A 16,099-nucleotide genomic window follows, 5' to 3' on the forward strand; every position below is an offset into this window, starting at 1 on the left:
CTTCCTTGTACTTGCATCTGTTATTTGTGGGGGAGGTTTTGCCAGAAAGTGTTTGCAACAGACCGAAGCCGCTTGAAGCTGTTTGCTGACTTCTGTTGACTCAGTGACATGCCTTGAGGTTAGTGACCTCCTTCCAGACTTTGTTTTTCCAGATCCAGGCTCAATGGTGGTCTTAAAAAATGTGAAAAGACAGTGATGGTGTTGATGTGGGGAAAAATCTGATAAAGATGCTCATCCAGGTTATCAGGTGTGAGTGGGTACTAAATATCTGCTTGTAAAGCTTGGGGGCAGGGGGAGAGGGGGGAATTTTTGTTTTGTTTTGTTTTTAAATGCGGCTTGAGTCATGAAAGCAGTGTGGGGATGTACACGCCTGGATGAGCTACTGGCCTTCATGGAGCCACTGATGGTAGGGCTTCCATGTTCAAATGTGCTGTAGACTGAGGTGGGAACTGAAAAGGGGTTAAAAAGCGTGAGATAAGGGGGGCTATGGATCCCCCTTGAGGCGGTGAGGGATCTAGGCCATGCTTACAGGTTCTTTATTGGTGGTTGTGGCTTCATTTGCCTCCTGCTTTCCCAGGATTTGTCGGAACGAAGCACAGGAGCTGCTGAGGTGCATTGCTCCTTCCTGGGCTGAAGCTGAGGCCGCTTCCAGATTGAGGAGTGCTGGATCTGCCCTGCAGCTCCTCGATGGTCATAGTGAACATCTCCACTGCCTGAAGTGAAGCTGAAAGGCTCAGTGGACATTCTGATTTTTATCAAAAAATGAGTGGACCTACTCTAGAGAGAGCCATTGAGCATGACTTCAGATATGTCTATGTTACAAATGCCGCTGAGGTCCCTTGGTAGAAACCCATGATAAAGCCCACCACTGCTGGGTGACAGCTGTCATCTTCAAGCCGCCAGTGCCTGCTGGAGCAGGCTTTATTTGTGATGGGAGTCTTAAGAACTTTTGTGACTGCAGCCTCTTGCAGTATTTAGGAGTTAGGCCTGTTCTGTGGCCGACATATTCAGCATTGTCTTAGCATCATCATTTGCTTGTTATTAATACTAAGTTAATAAAACTGATATTAATACATTAAATATGTTAATGCCACTGGCCAGCAAGGTCAGGGTTTGGTGGCACTTCGTTACAGATGGGGTTTGCACTCAGGAAACAATATGAATCACGTCCTGCTTCCACCAGATACGGTGATGTGGCATTGCCGTCCCTCTGTGCCCGTGTTTGAGCTGGGCAATTCAACTTTGTACCTCCAGTGGCTGGAAACCCTCCCTGGAAGCACAAACCTCCCTGGAGGGTTTGCCATCTGCCACTGTGTTTGTCTAACAGTTGTGTCATCAGCCCAAGGGAACAGCCGCGGGCATTTCAGTGTGTGCTGGCTGGGCTGACACATGGGCATGTCAGAGGAACATAGCAATGGAACATATTTTAGATATGAAAGCTGTTCAAAGGATGTGTAGGTTTGCAAGTTCTCAGGAGAAAAAAAAGGCAAATTCTGGCTGTTTTTTAAGGAAGACAATCCCTTCCTTCTGTTGGGGATTGGACCAGAGCTGATAGCAACGGGGTGTCAGTGTTGGCAGGAGATGTGCTGGTCACTGCACGTCAGCCTCCAAGGTTTTGTTGGGCCACTGCCCATCAGAGCTGTGTTCTGTCCTGCTGCCCTGTCAAACCAGAGAGAGCTGTAATAAGAAAAAAATGGGAGGAGTGGTGGACAATTTGCTCTTGGTGATACTTTGATTCATTCTGATCTGACCTGGATTTGAATCTTTGACGGAGTGGGGGGAACGCCTTCTTCTTCAGCAGGAGACCAGTAGTATTAAGCAAGACAGTGTCCTGTGGAAGCTTTCGGAGGTTCCCTTTGCAGACTCTGTTCCCTTTGCTCACCTGGCACCACTCTGCCACGGATTTTGATGCAGCAGAAGATGCTGGAGGTGGTGGGGTGACACTGGGCTTGGCTGGGAGAAGCTGCACCCCGCCATGCTGCTGAACTGGGGTGATTCACCTTGTCCTGGCGTGGGGGTGTGTGTGTGTGGTGGGATGAGCTGCTCTGAGCCCCCCACGGCTCCACGAGCTCTCCCTGCAAAAGCAGCATCTTGGCCACTCTGTGGCCATCGCCGCTGCACACCCACGTTGTCCCGTGGGCTGCTGGCTGGTGGCATGCCCCTTGGTCGGCAGCAGCTGGGGGGCAAAACAGAGCTGGGTTTTTCCTCTTCCCTCCCCAAAGTTGCAAAAACCAGCAGAAACTTTTGTGGGTGTGAGGTGAGCACAATGCTTTGGCGCTCCAAAATCTTTGTGCCTTGGCCAGGCACCAGACCCTCCAGGGTGCAGGAAGGGGGTGTCCTGCTGCCCCTCGCTGCCTCTCTGGGGCTTCTTATGTCCACAGCCCCGAGCTCTGCTGATGCCTGTTTGTTCAGGGTCATTAGGGACCCACCTCCAGCTCAAACAAAGGCAGGGCCTCTTCCGGGCTGCTCTGAGGAAGGTGCTTGCACATGAGGAAGGTGCTTGCAAACCTGTTCTCCCTTCCTCCTCCTCCCCCCGAGCTCTATCCCTCTACGCAGGGAGCCTGGTGTTTCCCAAGACGGGAAGCAGCCGTTGACTGCTGGGTTAGAGCAACGGGGTGGCACTTCCCGCTCTCTCCCCACCTACGCAGAATCAGGTGCAGAGCAGTAGTAGACCGGGGGGGATCCCTTCGTCCCGTGCCAGCGCCTGGATCCAGCACCGTGGGAGGAACAAGCAGCGCAGGGGCCCTGGCAGCAGGTATGGCAGAAAAGCTGCAGATTTAGGGATCTTGAAGATTGGGGATCACGGAGATGATGCGAGGGCTGGAGCACCTCTGCCATGGGGACAGGCTGAGAGAGTTGGGGTTGTTCAGCCTGGAGAAGAGAAGGCTGCAGGGAGACCTTAGAGCCCCTTCCAGTCCCTGCAGGGGCTCCAGGAAAGCTGGAGAGGGACTGGTGACAAGGGCAGGGAGTGACAGGCCAAGGGGAATGGCCTGAAGCTCCAGGAGGGGAGATGGAGATGGGATGTGAGGCAGAAATCCTTCCCTGTGAGGGTGGTGAGGCCCTGGCACAGGTTGCCCAGAGAAGCTGTGGCTGCCCCTGGCTCCCTGGCAGTGTTCAAGGCCAGGTTGGATGGGGCTTTGGGCAACCTGGGCTAGTGGAGGGTGTCCCTGCCCATGGCAGGGGTGGCACTGGGTGGGCTTCCAACCTTCCAACCCAAACCAGTCTGGGGTTCTGTGATTCTATGATCTTGCCTAGAGCTGCAGGTTTGGGGATCTCACTGGGAGCCGCAGGAGCGGGGTGGGATACCGCAGCCCCCTGTGCCTTCATCCACCTTCCTGGTTGGTGCCTGGCCTTGCCGCTGTTTCCCCGCCACGGTCCCCCTCCTCAGCTCCGAAGCGGGGCTTGGAGGTGCCTGTTGGGCTGCCGTGGGGATTGACTGAAGTTCTTATCGCTGTCGGCTGGGAGCGATAACCAGATGCTGCGCCTGAAGGGGCTCTGGAGCTGCCAGGCTCTGGAGGGCTACATCCTGAGTCAGCAGACGTGCGTGCCCACGTGCTCCAGATATCAAAAGGACTTCTGGGTGTGACAGAGGCTTTTTAGGGGGTAGATCAGCCCAGAGCTTTTCAGGACACGGATGTGTTTCCTTAGGGAGGTTCTGTGCTTGGCACGCATCACCCCAGCCCTCCCAGCCAGTCTGATCGGGACTTTGAAAGGTCACAGGACCTAAACCAAGCGAAATTCGGTGCTGGCTGACAACCCCCTTGACTTGGTGGGAGTTGCAAAGGGTGTAAATGATGCTAGAATTTGGCCCAAGGGGTGCAAGTTTAGACAGGGTTGGCTGAAGGTGCCCAGGAGGGGCTGAGATGCTGGAAGGGAATTGGGGGGGAGGTTGGCACCTGCGCCTCTGCCCAGCTCAGCAGGGCTCTGCTCCAATTCCCGAGCACGTTCCTGGTTTTCCAGGCCTCCAGCACATCCTCCCGGCATGTCTAACTTCACATTCGCTGCGAGCCTAGGTGCATCTTCATCTTGTCATGTCGGCCTCTTGCCGGTTGCCTCGTGCGGTTGTCACAGCGTGGTTGCAGGGCCACCTTCCCAGGAGGGACCTGGCCTTTTTGAGGAGCCCATCTGGGGACATTTTGGGTGGTGCAACACTCAGAAGCTCGGGTTCTTCATGGCATCTTTACCTCTCTTCACGGTCTGAGCACGTTTTATCTCCACACTAACCAATCCTTACTGCAGGAGCAAGAAGCCCAACCTGTTCTTATGACTTCCTTGCTTTGAGGAATGGGTTTCTAACACTTTTAGGTGAAGTTAGCAGACCTCTTGTATCAGAAGAGCTCTGCTGGTGCAGAGTGAATGGGTCTGCGAAGCGGTGCTTTGCCCACCTTGCTTTTGGCCAGGGGCACGTGGCGATTTGAGAAACTGAGGTTGTCTGGTGTTTCCTCTTCTACACCACCTGTCTTGAAAGTAACGACAAAGACCCATATTGTTTCTGAAGAGCAACCTGACATCATTAGAAAGGCCAACTCCATTTTCTTGCTGTTTAGCAACAAACTCAGAGCCACAGTGTAAAAGGCCGTGGCTGTGGGCATGTTGTGTGACGGTGGTAATGAGCCAGGCCAGCCGCCACAAAGATTTGGAGAAATGGGAATTCATCTACCCCGCCCCGTTACTGACGGAGCTGGTTTCCCTGGCTGAAGTGTAAAAGTACTTCGCTGTTGGCAGTGCTGCTGGTGGCTTTTGTCCGGCATCCTTGGAGTGCCACCACCAAGTCAGCTAAAGCGCAAACATCTGACTCGAGGAGGACAAACGTGAAGCAGCAGCTTTTGCCCCTGATCAGTGACAGTCTTTACTATAACAAAATATGTTACTGAAAGACATGCAGAGGTTCCTGGACTCCTTTTTTAGGTGAAGGATGCACTGGAGGAGAACAACTTTTTCCTTTCATTGCATATGCAATGTCCTCCCTGCCTGACTGCTGTTCATGCTGCTGTGATGCCCTCCTGGCCCACCCGCCTCTGCAGAAGGCATCTTTCTGACTTGTTATTCAACGCCTGTGTGTCTGAGCCAGTGTCAGCCATTGTGTGAGGTTCCCGACTCCTACCTCGGCTTCTTGAGGCGTTTCCAGTTACAAAATTGAGAGCTGGGCGAGCTCTGTTTTCCATGTCCTATGGATGTGGGGTGCTTGGGCATGGACTAGACTGGAGAGGGGGCCCCTGGCTTCTCCACCACTGGATCATGCGTGCTGGTGGTGCCTTCAAGCTGGGTCTCCCCACAGGGAGGGTGGTGGAAAGTCCTTCCCTACAGTGACACAGTTGACCATTGATAAAAAATGCAAGGGAGGTTGTTCCCCACCATGTCTTTGGCCAAGGTGGTGGAGGAGAAGGGCACTTGGAGGGGGTCTGGGTGGTGGCATGAAGGGAGGACACTGCACAAGCCTGCTGACCACTCGTGGTCTGCTTGTTGTGCACCTGGAAGCATTCCTGACGGTAGGCAGAGCAGAGTCCCAGGTCTCACCATACGTGGGCAGGAGCTGAGGGGCCAGCAGAGAAGAGAGTGAGGCCACGTTGCCAGCACCAGGGCTTCGGGATGGGTGGTGGGGCTGTGGGCAGGCGCCAACTGCCTGGCTCTGCTTCTCGGCACCAGGAGGAAGGGGCATGAAGGTTTGCCATGCAGCAGAGGAGGACCATGGATGATCCCCGCTGCAGCCTGGTCAGTCAGGACAACAGAGGCGCTCGCTACGGCAGCCTGAGTGAGGAGTCCATTGCCATGCCCCAGGTGGGTGGCTGCAGTCTGTCCCCCAGCGATGGAGCTGCCTGGGGAATCACTGTTCACATCGCCCCACGTGCTTTACTTCCAGCCCAGCGATGCAGCCTTGGGCCAGAAGAGTGCAGCTAATGTCTTCAGCGACGGCTGTACGAGGATAGGTGAGGGAGAAAGGCTGGTCTTTGGGGTCGGTTCCTTTCCATCTTGGCGAGAAGGATGGGGCTGGCTGGGGCCTGCTGTGTTGCGGAGGATGGGGAAAGCCCCCTGTTCCACAGCTGGAGCTGGCGGCAGCAGGTCCTGCTGACCACAACTCGTCTGTAGAGCCTCCTGCAAACCCTGGCAGGCACCACACCGCTCCGGTGCTTGAGCCTTTCCCTTCTGCAAGATGGCTGCAGTACTCAACCCACGCTAACGGGGGCTCCTGGCTTCCTGCCTCCCGCGCTAGAAACACTCAGGCGAGGTGGCTGGCAGCCCCTTCCAGACCAAGCGTGTCCTCCCCTTGACTCCTTGTTTTACAAGACAATGCCCAGCCCCACGAGAGCACTGAGTCCTGCAGGAGAGGGACACGTGGGACCGGGACGGCTCTGGGACCTGCTGTCCTTCCTGGCCATGGGGTGGGCACAAGCTCCTGTTCCTTGCCACAGACTTTGTCCTGGTGTGGGAAACCATCCCCAGGGAGCTGAGCGGGCAGCAGGACAGCCATGAGAACGGGGGCTTGCAGGAGAGATCTGCCACCACCCACAGGACCTGGCGGAAGAAGTTTCTGGACAAGCTTCATGCTGCTGGGATCCACATGGAAAAGGTACCTGACCTCAAATTTCTAACCCCCCCACAACCTTGCTCTGTGAATTGGGAGGAGGGATGCCACACTGTGGGGGCCCTCACATGGGAGGGGGCCCCAGGCTTGCAGGCAGCTGAGCTAGAGCGTGGGGTGGGACGTGCTTGTGCTCTTCTCCACTGGGTCAGGGCTGATCCACACCAGTGCAGAGTCAGCCCGGTGCCTCTGCAGGGACCTGTACTGGTGCCAGCAGCCTCATCTCTGCTGGGGCCCCCTTCTCCCAACAGCATATGACCCGTGTGGAGAAGAAGATGGTGCATTACCTGCTGCTGAGCGTGCCCTGGAGTGTGCAATGCTACTATGCCGAGGAGCTCCAGCTCCATGTGCCGCTACAGGTGAGGGGCTCTCCAGGGACAGGGGACAGTGCTCCCAGCACTCCCGGGGACCCCACTCTGTGTGACAGGCTGGGCAGCTGCTTGCTGTGGGTCTCTGATGAGGTTTGCAGCCTCCTTGATTTCCAGTGGACTCAGCAGTTCCCAGTCACTGGTCTTGTCCCACACACAGTTATGGGATGCCACCTCATTCCCCTTCCGAACTCCTCCAGCACCCCATCCCCTGTTTCCCTGGCTCTCAAAGAGCAGGCTCCCGTGTTGGGCACAGCCCAGGCACTTGCTCCCGCTCCCTCCTCCTGAGGCGTTTCTGCTGCCCACGCAGGCACTGCCCAGACAGACCTCCAACTGGTCGGCCAGCGTGCTGTGGTGGCTCGGCATCCCCAACCTGATGGCCCAGGAGGTTCCCAACCTGCCACTGGACTACTACACCTGCCCCTTCAAGGCCAACAAGCTGTGCTGGTGAGTACCCTGGGAGGGTCCGTGTCGGGAGGTGGTCCCCAGCTGGTGGCACTGCGGGCAGGGAGTGTCGCACCCCCCTGCCGAGCACCAGGCTCTGCTGAGCTGCTCCTCCACACCCTTCCAGGTTCCTGGGGAGCAACGAGCAGGACACCTTCTTCTCCACCACCCAGCGGCACCAAATTGTGAGCACCGGGGCCACCACGGCCTCTTCCCCAGTCCTGGGCAGGCTGTGGGGGTCTGGGAGAGAAGTACCGTGAGCGAGTGTGCTGTCATGTGTTGTCATGGCCTCAGAGGTCCCAGACTGGGTTGTTGTGTGCAAATAACTCCAGAGGGGATGAAGAAGCTTGGGTGGAAACCTTCCTCCTGCTGTTCAGGCTTGGAGCTGGGAATCAGGCTTGGAGCTGGTAGCTGGCCGGGGATCCCTCTCCCCATTGTGGGGGACAGCTGTGTCCCCCTCACCTCTCCTGGTGTTTCCCTGGCAGGTCTATGAGATCCTCGCCACGACACAGTACGGCCACTCCAGGGAGCGGGAGGTGGGGGTGGACCGTCTGCTGAGCGAGAACGTCTTCACTGCCGCCTTCCCGCTGCACGAGGCAAGACCCCACTGTCCCCCCAGGGACCACCCCGCTGCCAGCCCCGCACGCCCAGCCAGCCTCTGCAGGCCCACCCCCTGCCTCTCCCCACAGGGTCCCTACAAACCCCGGCCGGAGGAGCTGGCTGCCGGTGGCCTCAGCCAGCGCCAAGTCCTCTTTCGGTACTGGGCCAGCTGGAGCAAGTGGAGCAAGTACCAGCCGCTGGATCACGTCCGCACGTACTTTGGGGAGAAGGTTGCTTTCTATTTCGCCTGGCTGGGTGAGTCCTGCCTGCTCCAGAGCAGCCCTCGGCCCGCCCAGGGACCGGCTTCCTCAGCCCCATGGCTTGGGGTAAGGGGTGCTGGCAGTGGGCGGCAGCTCCCAGCCGCCCCCGGGGTGCACCTCTGCCGCGGGATGCTCGCCATTTCAAGGGCGGTGATGGGTGGCACCGCAAGCTGTACCCCACGTGTCCCAGAAGGATTGGCTAGAGCCTGACGGGTACTTTGCAGCCCATGCTCAGGTCCTCCGAACCCTGGGTGGTTTTAGGCAGGCGCTATGCTGGGTTTGGGCAGGTGTGGTCCTCAGCGGCTCTTGGCTCGGTGGTCGTGGCAGAGGCCCCACAGGACTCATGCTCCCCATCCCCGCTGTCTCCAGGTTTCTACACAGGGTGGCTCTTGCCTGCTGCAGTGGTGGGGACGGTGGTGTTCGTTGCAGGCATTTTCCTGATGTTCAGTGATGTACCTTCGTAAGTGCCCCAACCTCCGGGGGTGGGGGGCGGGGGGGGTGCCTGCACCCCGACGTGCTGGCGCTGGCTGGCTGCCACATCTTGGCTGCAGCACTTGCTGCAAAACTGCCGGTGAACAGAGCAGTGGGGAGCGGTGGGAAAGGCCGAGCCCCAGCAGGCCGCTGGCTGCTCCTTCCTTGCCCGCAGGCAGGAGATCTGCGCAAGCGAAGAGCAGTACTGGATGTGTCCCCTCTGCAAGACCTGTCCCTACTGGCAGCTCTCCAAAATGTGCAGAACATTCATGGTGAGGTCCTGGAGGGCAGCTCAAGGCCAGGGTGGAGAGCTCCATCCCAACGTTAGCCAGTGTCATCCCCGTCCGCCTCCCCCTTGGCCCTGGTGCCCCGGTGCTTCCTCTCCCACCCATCTTCCCCCCACCCTCCCAGGCTCCCAGGCTGCCCCTTCCACCTTCCTTCCCCGCCTGCCCCACAGCTCGGGGACAGCAAGGACCTGGCACTGGCCACAGCAGCCATGCCGTGGCAGCCCCGCCGCCCTGCCTGGTCTCCTGCCTGTCCCTCAGTCCTGCTCTGCCCACAGGCAGGACGGCTCTTTGACCATGGTGGGACCATCTTCTTCAGCATCTTCATGTCCCTGTGGGCAGTGCTGTTCCTGGAGTTCTGGAAGCGAACCAATGCATCCCTGGCTCACCACTGGGACTGCTTTGAGTTCGAGGACATTGAGGTGGGGTCTTGCCCTCTGCAGCGCCTCCCAAAACTGCATGGACCAAAGACACCAGGCATCCCTGATGCCTTTCCCCTTCTTTCCCAGGAGAGGCCACGGCCCCAGTTCACGGCCATGGCTCCCATGACGATAATAAATCCTGTAACGGGTGCGGAGGAGCCATATTTCCCCAAGAGCAGCCGCCTCCACCGGATTTTGGCTGGTTCGATGATCATTATAATGATGGTAAGATTGTGGGGCCTGGAGCAGTGTCTGCCCAGCTGCCCCAGGACAGAGGGACATGGTGCAATGATGTCTGGGGTAAGAGCATGGGTTAAGCTGGGGATGAACACAAGTGTCGCTGGTCCGTGGTGGAACCTGTGGCTCTCTACCAGCTCAGCCTGCCCCCCGCTGTGCCCAGACCCAGCTGTCCACCCTGGACCTCCCCTGGGACTTGTAGCGTCCTGGGCTAACGGTGGAGTTTTCCTTCCCAACACAAGCTGCTCATACCCCATGTGCCGTGTTTGCAGATTGCCATGGTGGTGATGTTTGTGGTCTCCGTTATCCTCTACCGGGCCGTGGTTGCCATCCTCCTCTCCAGCTCAGGGTACTTCTGGTTTGTGGCTTCGGTAAGAGGTGGCCAGAGCCACTCCTGGACCTGCTTCGCTTGCTGGGCTTGCTTGCCACCCTCCATGTTCTGTGTGTTCCTTCTCCCTGTAGGCATCCCGCATTGCCAGCATCACTGGCTCAGTGGTGAACCTCATCATTATCCTCATCCTCTCCAAGATCTATACTTCCCTGGCTCATTTCCTCACCAAGTGGGGTAAGCTGACGAGGGTCCTGCAAACTGGGCGGTGCAGGAGCAGTCAGTAAGGGCAGAGCACCACACCCAACAAGCTTGCTGCTGGGATGCGGTAGATGGGTGTCTCCAGGCTCTGGATGAGTGGCAGGTACCTTCATGGGTACCACAGCAGGTTTGGGGACCCCCGGCTGCAGGGGGCTGGTGAGAGTCGAGCGATGTGGGGTGACTTCTGCAATGATGTGGAAGAGCATCCTGGAGTGGTGTAGGGTCACGTCCCCGTGCTTCCCCCTGGCAGAGATGCACCGCACCCAGACCAAGTATGAGGACGCCTTCACCTTCAAAGTGTTCATCTTCCAGTTTGTCACCTTCTACTCCTCTCCCATTTACATCGCCTTCTTCAAGGGCAAGTAAGGCCTTTGGGGAAAGCAGAGGTCTTCCCCATCTCCTGCAGCCCCTGGGGTCTCTGGGCTTTGCAGGGCTGAAGGACAGGGGAGTGCTGCTGCCGTCATGGGCAAGGAGCACTGTGGTGGGGGGGACATGTCCCACCAGAGAGCGGGAGCCCTCACAGGGCATCTGGGGGTGAGGGCAGTGCCATCCTGCTGTGAGCTAACTGGTGCAGCTGGTCCCAGTCCAGGACTGGGGGACCCTCTCCATCAGAGGCCCCCACCACCAGCCCTTTTGTCCCCCTTGGTGAGGGAGAAGAGAAGAGAGCTCTGGGTGACCCAGAAAGAGCCCTTCCTTCCCCAGGGCCGCTCTGGACACATCCCTGGGCTCAGCGCCTGAGATCCCCACTCACGGCTCTGCTGTGGCTCCCGCAGGTTTGTTGGCTATCCCGGGAACTACCTGAGCTTTCTGGGGGTCCGCAACGAGGAGGTGAGTGCCAGGCGGGAGAGGTGCCGTGCCTGCTACCCCAGCTGGGGCCAGCGCACACTGCGGGGATGCGTTTCTGTGCTTGGGGTCCTCTGATCCCCATGTGCCAGACCCGGCAAGCTGAGGGCCTCCTCCTCTCAGTGCAGCCCAGGTGGGTGCTTCATCGAGCTGGCGCAGGAGCTGCTGGTCATCATGGTGGGGAAGCAGATCATCAACAACGTGCAGGAGGTGGCCATCCCGTGAGTACACCTTGGCTCGCCGGGGCCATTGCACACCCCCCAGCCCGCACAGCACGGGGGCTCTGGGGCATAGGTGCGCTGTGGGGCTCAGCCGAGGGGACGTTGAGGAGTGCCGGCTGGCTGCAGTGGGGGACATGGCCCCTCTGGTCTCCCCAGGAAGCTGAAGTGCTGGTGGCACAAGCACAAGCTTTTCTCCACCAAGAAGGAGGATGAGGAGGGGACGTCAGTCCCGGTGGAGCAGGCACCCTGGGTGATGGACCACCAGCTGCTGGTGTTCGAGGGGCTGTTTGACGAGTACCTGGAGATGGGTAGGGACCGGCCTCAGGGTGAGGAGGGCTGAAGTGCTGGGAGAGAGAAAACTGGTGGGGAGAGACAGGAGCTGCAGGAGGTCCCCAGAGGAAGGGACCAGCTGCGGGAGCTTTTGCCCCAAGCAGTCCACGGGTGCTGGAAGGAGAAGGGCTGCCCCGCTCCCCACGGGACAGGGCCGGGAGACGCCGCAGCTGTCACTGCCGTCTCTCAGCCTGTCCTTTCCTGCGCCTCCTCCTCTTCCGCCCAGTTCTGCAGTTTGGCTTCATCACCATCTTTGTGGCGGCCTGTCCCCTGGCGCCCCTCTTTGCTCTGCTCAACAACTGGGTGGAGATCCGCCTGGATGCCCACAAGTTCATCTGTGACTACCGGCGGCCCGTGGCCGAGCGGGCGCAGGGCATCGGCATCTGGTTCTCCATCCTGAAGGCCATCACTCACCTGGCCGTCATCAGCAACGTACGCCGGGCAGGCAGGCGGGTGGGGAGGGGGCTGCAAGCAGAATAGGAGAATTGGAGGAAAAAAAAAAAAAAACCAAACCAAAAAAACCTTGTTTGGCTGCAGCAGGACGCTGAGTGACAGGGGAGCTGCAGTGCCTGGGGTGGGTCCGGCCATGGGCGGTGGGAAGCCATCACCCTCCAGGCGTGCGGCCCTGCTTGGGTTTAACAGAGGGGTGAGAGGAGGACACAGTGCCATGAGCAGGAAGCTGCTAAGACCAAGTGGTACTCATGTCTGGTTTGTCAGGCTGAGGGCACGGTGAGGCGGAAAGCCTCCTCAGGAACACAGGGCACGGAGGAGGTCCTGCCGGTGGGGCTGGGGTGTCCCCCGGCTGCAGGACCTGCTGCAGCACATCTCCCTGCTCCCAGGCCTTCCTCATCGCCTTCACCTCCGATTTCCTGCCCCGTACGTACTACGAGTATGTCCACGACAGCAGCCTGCGCGGCTACGTGAACTTCACCTTGGCGTACGCACCGTGGGACTTTGTCCTGCAGAGCAACATCACGTGCAGGTGGGAGCCCCCCCCACCCCTCATCGGGCTCCTCTGCTTGTTTGCTCAGGCTTCGATTTGCTTTTCTCTGCTGCCACCACAGCAAACATTTTTGTTTAGTGCAGCGGCCTTTAGCCAGGTCCACGTTGGCCACCCACTTTTGGGCCCCTCGCCCATCCCAGGACTGAGCATGTGCCAAAGGTGCCCATGGGGGGGGGTAATGGGGGGGGTGGGGGTGTGTGTGGGGGTGTTTGCTCGCCCGACCTGACCCGGGGCTGCAGCAGAAGCTCCCCAGTCATGGAGGGAGGCACTTTTGCAAAGCAGAAAGTAAGTCCCCCGGGGCCGGGCTACCTGCAGCCACCCAGGTCCGGCTGAGGCTGGCCAAGGGCTGGTTTTGCTGCGCTCTCACGTGCTGGGAGCCATGATCTGAGCTCCCGCAGCCTCGTGCAACAGTGACACCCGCCCTTTGCTCCCACAGATACAGAGCGTTTCGGGACCGGGACGGCAACTTGACCTTGACTTACTGGCAGCTGCTGGCCATACGCTTGAGCTTCATCATCGCGTTCGAGGTACCAGCTGCCGAGCCCTGCAGGGTGGCCCCGGGCACAGTGCCGGGGCGCGGGGTGAGGACCTGCCACCTCGGCCAACCTGCGTGTCCCCGTTCACTTCCAGCACGTGGTTTTCTTTATCGGCCGTGTGATCGCGTGGCTGGTACCCGACATTCCTGAGTCTGTGGAGGTCAAGGTGAAGCGTGAACGGTACCTGGCCAAGGAGGCCCTGGCTGAGAACAAGGTGGGCTGCGGCAGCTCCTCTGCCTCCTCTTCTTTTTTTTCTTTTTTTTGCACAGAGGCACAGGCAAGCAAGACAACACCCCTGTAAGGCATTGTGGCACCTCCTGCTACCGCAAACACCATTTCCTTTGCTCTGTGGTTCAGGTCCTTTTCGAGAGACGGGAGACAAGAAGCAAGGCCAGCATCACAGATCCAGCCGCAGGCAGGGACTGGGAAACTGAGCAGTTCTCCAGCAGCTGAGCGCCGCAGCGTGCCCCACGGCTGGGTGCTGGGACTGAAGCGCTGCCGACCGGCTCCTCCTTGGGCCAGGCTGGAGCCGCAGGGAGGCAGGGGACACGGGTACTTGGGGACAGCTATTGCTAAAGGCAGGGAGGGACACAGCTGGCTCCGGGAGTTTGTCGGAGCTCATTGGCAGTACCACCAGGTAACTCCACCGCTGCGTAAACAACCTGGCCGGAGCCAATTAAAGGAGGCTGGCCACGCCGCGTCCCTGGGCTGTGCTCAGCTGGCACAGGGGAGTGCCTGCCCACAGCAACTGCACCACTGGTCGCTGCGACTGCAGCTCCGCTTGCCGCTCAGCGGTGGCAAAGGTGGGCTACGGCCTCCTGCACTGGCTCCTGCTTCGGCCTCCACCTGTGCTGGATGCGACCCCGGTGGGAGGGTTTGCTCCTGCTTGCACCAGCGGTGCCAGCAGGTACAGTGGGAACGGCTGAGCTGCTGTGGGGAGACACATGTGAGAGCCGTGGAAACACCTGGGGAACCTGAGGGGCATGCTGTCACCCCGACACCGCACCCCTGAGCCAAGCTGTTGGAGAGCAGCAGCTCGGCCCCAGCCGGTGGGTGCTGTGCAGCGGGGCCAGCCGGAGGAGGCAGACAGAGGCTCTGGTTCTGGAGGACGTGAGCAAGAGGGACCGTGGCAGTGTCCCTGGCACCACTTCCCTGGGTGGGAGCAGGTCAGTGCCTCCCCACTGCTCTCGCGTCCTCCTTCGACCCAGCCGCTTGCTGCGCAACGGCACGGCCCCAGCAGAGGTCTCACGTGCAAGCTGGAATTCCTCAAACCGGGCTAAACCCGGCCAAGCAAGGGCTGCCTCGGCTCTCAACCCACCAGTAGAAATAAAATCCGTGACACTCCAAGCTGTTTCAGGTTTTATTTTAGAATTTATAAAATTCCAGTGTCATCCATACTCATGAGCCTTTTTACATGTTTGCATATAGTCTCCAAATTCCAAAGTTAAGGCCAAGGGATCATTGCTATGGAAACGTACAATATGGAAGACGTCAAAGAGAGGAAATGGACACATGCCACAGTCTGCTGCGGAAGGAGGGTGGTGGGGGGGACAGTACTAGGTACAATCACTTCATGACCTTCTTTAGAGTGGAGGGGCGGGCTATGGGGCACGAGCCCAGACAGTGGTGCCCCAAACGGAACTCAAGCCTAGCTGTGCAACTGGTGAGGGCACGGGGGGCCTAAAGAGGAAGGGGGTGGGGGGGGGCGATAGGCTTGGTGATGTAGGACAGACCTAAGCTACAGGGGTAAATAACCATTTTCTGACAGACGCAGATGGGAAGGTGTCACCCTAGTTCTGTCTGACCCACCCTGTCTCCTGTGCCGGAGGCAAGGCCACCCTGTCCTTCGGGGGCAGCCAGGTGCCCTGCAACGGGCCATGGTCAGCTTCAGTCGTTTCTCAGACTTAAGGAGAGCACTGTGAGGTTTTGGTTCAACTTCTGCATAGCAGCCTCTTCCAAGAAGAGCTGGCACGGGAAGGAGAAGCGTCAGCATGTCAGGCCTGCCAGACAGAGGGAAAGGCAAGAACGCTGGGCTCAGCCTGCCAGGGTTTTGGGCCTTTGCTCCGTAAGCAGCACTAGAGAAGAGCCTAGGGACTCCTGCTTGTCCAAGAGCTGAAGCAGCTGGGATAGAGGAATGGCTCAGACTACAACCTCTGTAGGACCGAGGCAGGGAAAGGAGGGAACACAGAAACCCCACGCTCCCTGCCTCCCTCCACAAAGACATGGTTTTCCTCTTACTGGCTGGAGGAGCTTGGACGCAGCCCCCTTCACACAAGCCGTGGCAGGGCCTAGATGCAAGCGGCCCAGAGTACAGAGCGTGGATCACCCTCTACCGCCCATACGATGGAGGCCTCGGGGAGGGCTCAACGCACGACACCGTCAGGCCCCCAGTGCCATCAGAGCAGAAGCCTGGCTCACAACCTCTGCAGCCGAGGGCTGCGGCAAGGCTGTGCCTATGGCCTTGGGGCCGAGCCCTGTTCTAGCTCAGCAAGCAGCCCTATGGTTCCGATTCACAGCCTGCCTCATCGTCACTGTGCTCAGCTTCCCTCCGGAGGAGCTCCCACAGCCGCTCGGAGACAAAAGGCTCCTTGTGCTTCTCCTCCACGCTTCCGCTCTGGGTGCCAGGGCAAGAGCTGGAACAGCTGCTTACGCCCTTACACTGAGAGGCCACCATCGTACTGACTTTTGAGGTAGAAAGAAGGCAATAGTAATAGGTGTCCCTACCGCTCATGCCTAGACGCTGCGGTGCGAGCACAGGACTAGAGCTTCTCAAGGCTGTTGCTTCCCACCAGCTCCTCCTGGGCCACGCCACTGCAGCACCCTCGGCCGACCCAAATCTGCCCCATCCGGTAACATCGTCACGTGCTGGCTCGCCTGCCTGCTCACACTGCTGGCTGTTGGGAAGGGTGAA

The 16,099-nt window shown here is 58.8% G+C and overlaps 1 protein-coding gene across 2 annotated transcripts; it reads left to right on the forward strand.

Annotated features, from left to right (window-relative positions):
- Positions 1-5,645: 5,645 nt before the first annotated feature.
- ANO7 (anoctamin 7) lies at positions 5,646-13,726 on the forward strand. Of its 2 annotated transcripts, XM_075760629.1 has the most exons (22): positions 5,646-5,778; positions 5,861-5,927; positions 6,411-6,568; positions 6,832-6,939; positions 7,259-7,395; positions 7,520-7,577; positions 7,878-8,247; positions 8,622-8,712; positions 8,899-8,995; positions 9,286-9,429; positions 9,517-9,654; positions 9,939-10,037; positions 10,129-10,231; positions 10,506-10,617; positions 11,029-11,083; positions 11,222-11,319; positions 11,476-11,627; positions 11,876-12,081; positions 12,489-12,631; positions 13,089-13,179; positions 13,283-13,402; positions 13,546-13,726. In XM_075760629.1, exons 1-22 carry the CDS (start codon positions 5,671-5,673, stop codon positions 13,639-13,641), a joined length of 2,751 nt encoding a protein of 916 aa, XP_075616744.1. In that variant the 5' UTR covers positions 5,646-5,670; the 3' UTR covers positions 13,642-13,726. The 2 variants fall into 2 exon arrangements, 1 of the variants encoding a protein (XP_075616744.1); XR_012836688.1 differs by lacking the exon at positions 12,489-12,631 and having other exon boundaries at positions 13,546-13,713.
- The last annotated feature ends 2,373 nt before the right edge of the window (positions 13,727-16,099 follow it).

This window comes from Balearica regulorum, chromosome 9, assembly GCF_011004875.1.
Source record: "Balearica regulorum gibbericeps isolate bBalReg1 chromosome 9, bBalReg1.pri, whole genome shotgun sequence".
In the NCBI taxonomy this organism is placed as follows: Eukaryota; Metazoa; Chordata; class Aves; order Gruiformes; family Gruidae; genus Balearica; species Balearica regulorum.

Bases quoted from the DNA above. Each gene is read 5' to 3' on its own strand.
- ANO7 (XM_075760629.1), top strand. From the start codon at position 5,671: ATGCAGCAGAGGAGGACCATGGATGATCCCCGCTGCAGCCTGGTCAGT. The intron at 6,940-7,258 runs GTGAGGGGCTCT...CTGCCCACGCAG, and splicing joins AGCTCCATGTGCCGCTACAG to GCACTGCCCAGACAGACCTC. The intron at 12,082-12,488 runs GTACGCCGGGCA...CCCTGCTCCCAG, and splicing joins ACCTGGCCGTCATCAGCAAC to GCCTTCCTCATCGCCTTCAC.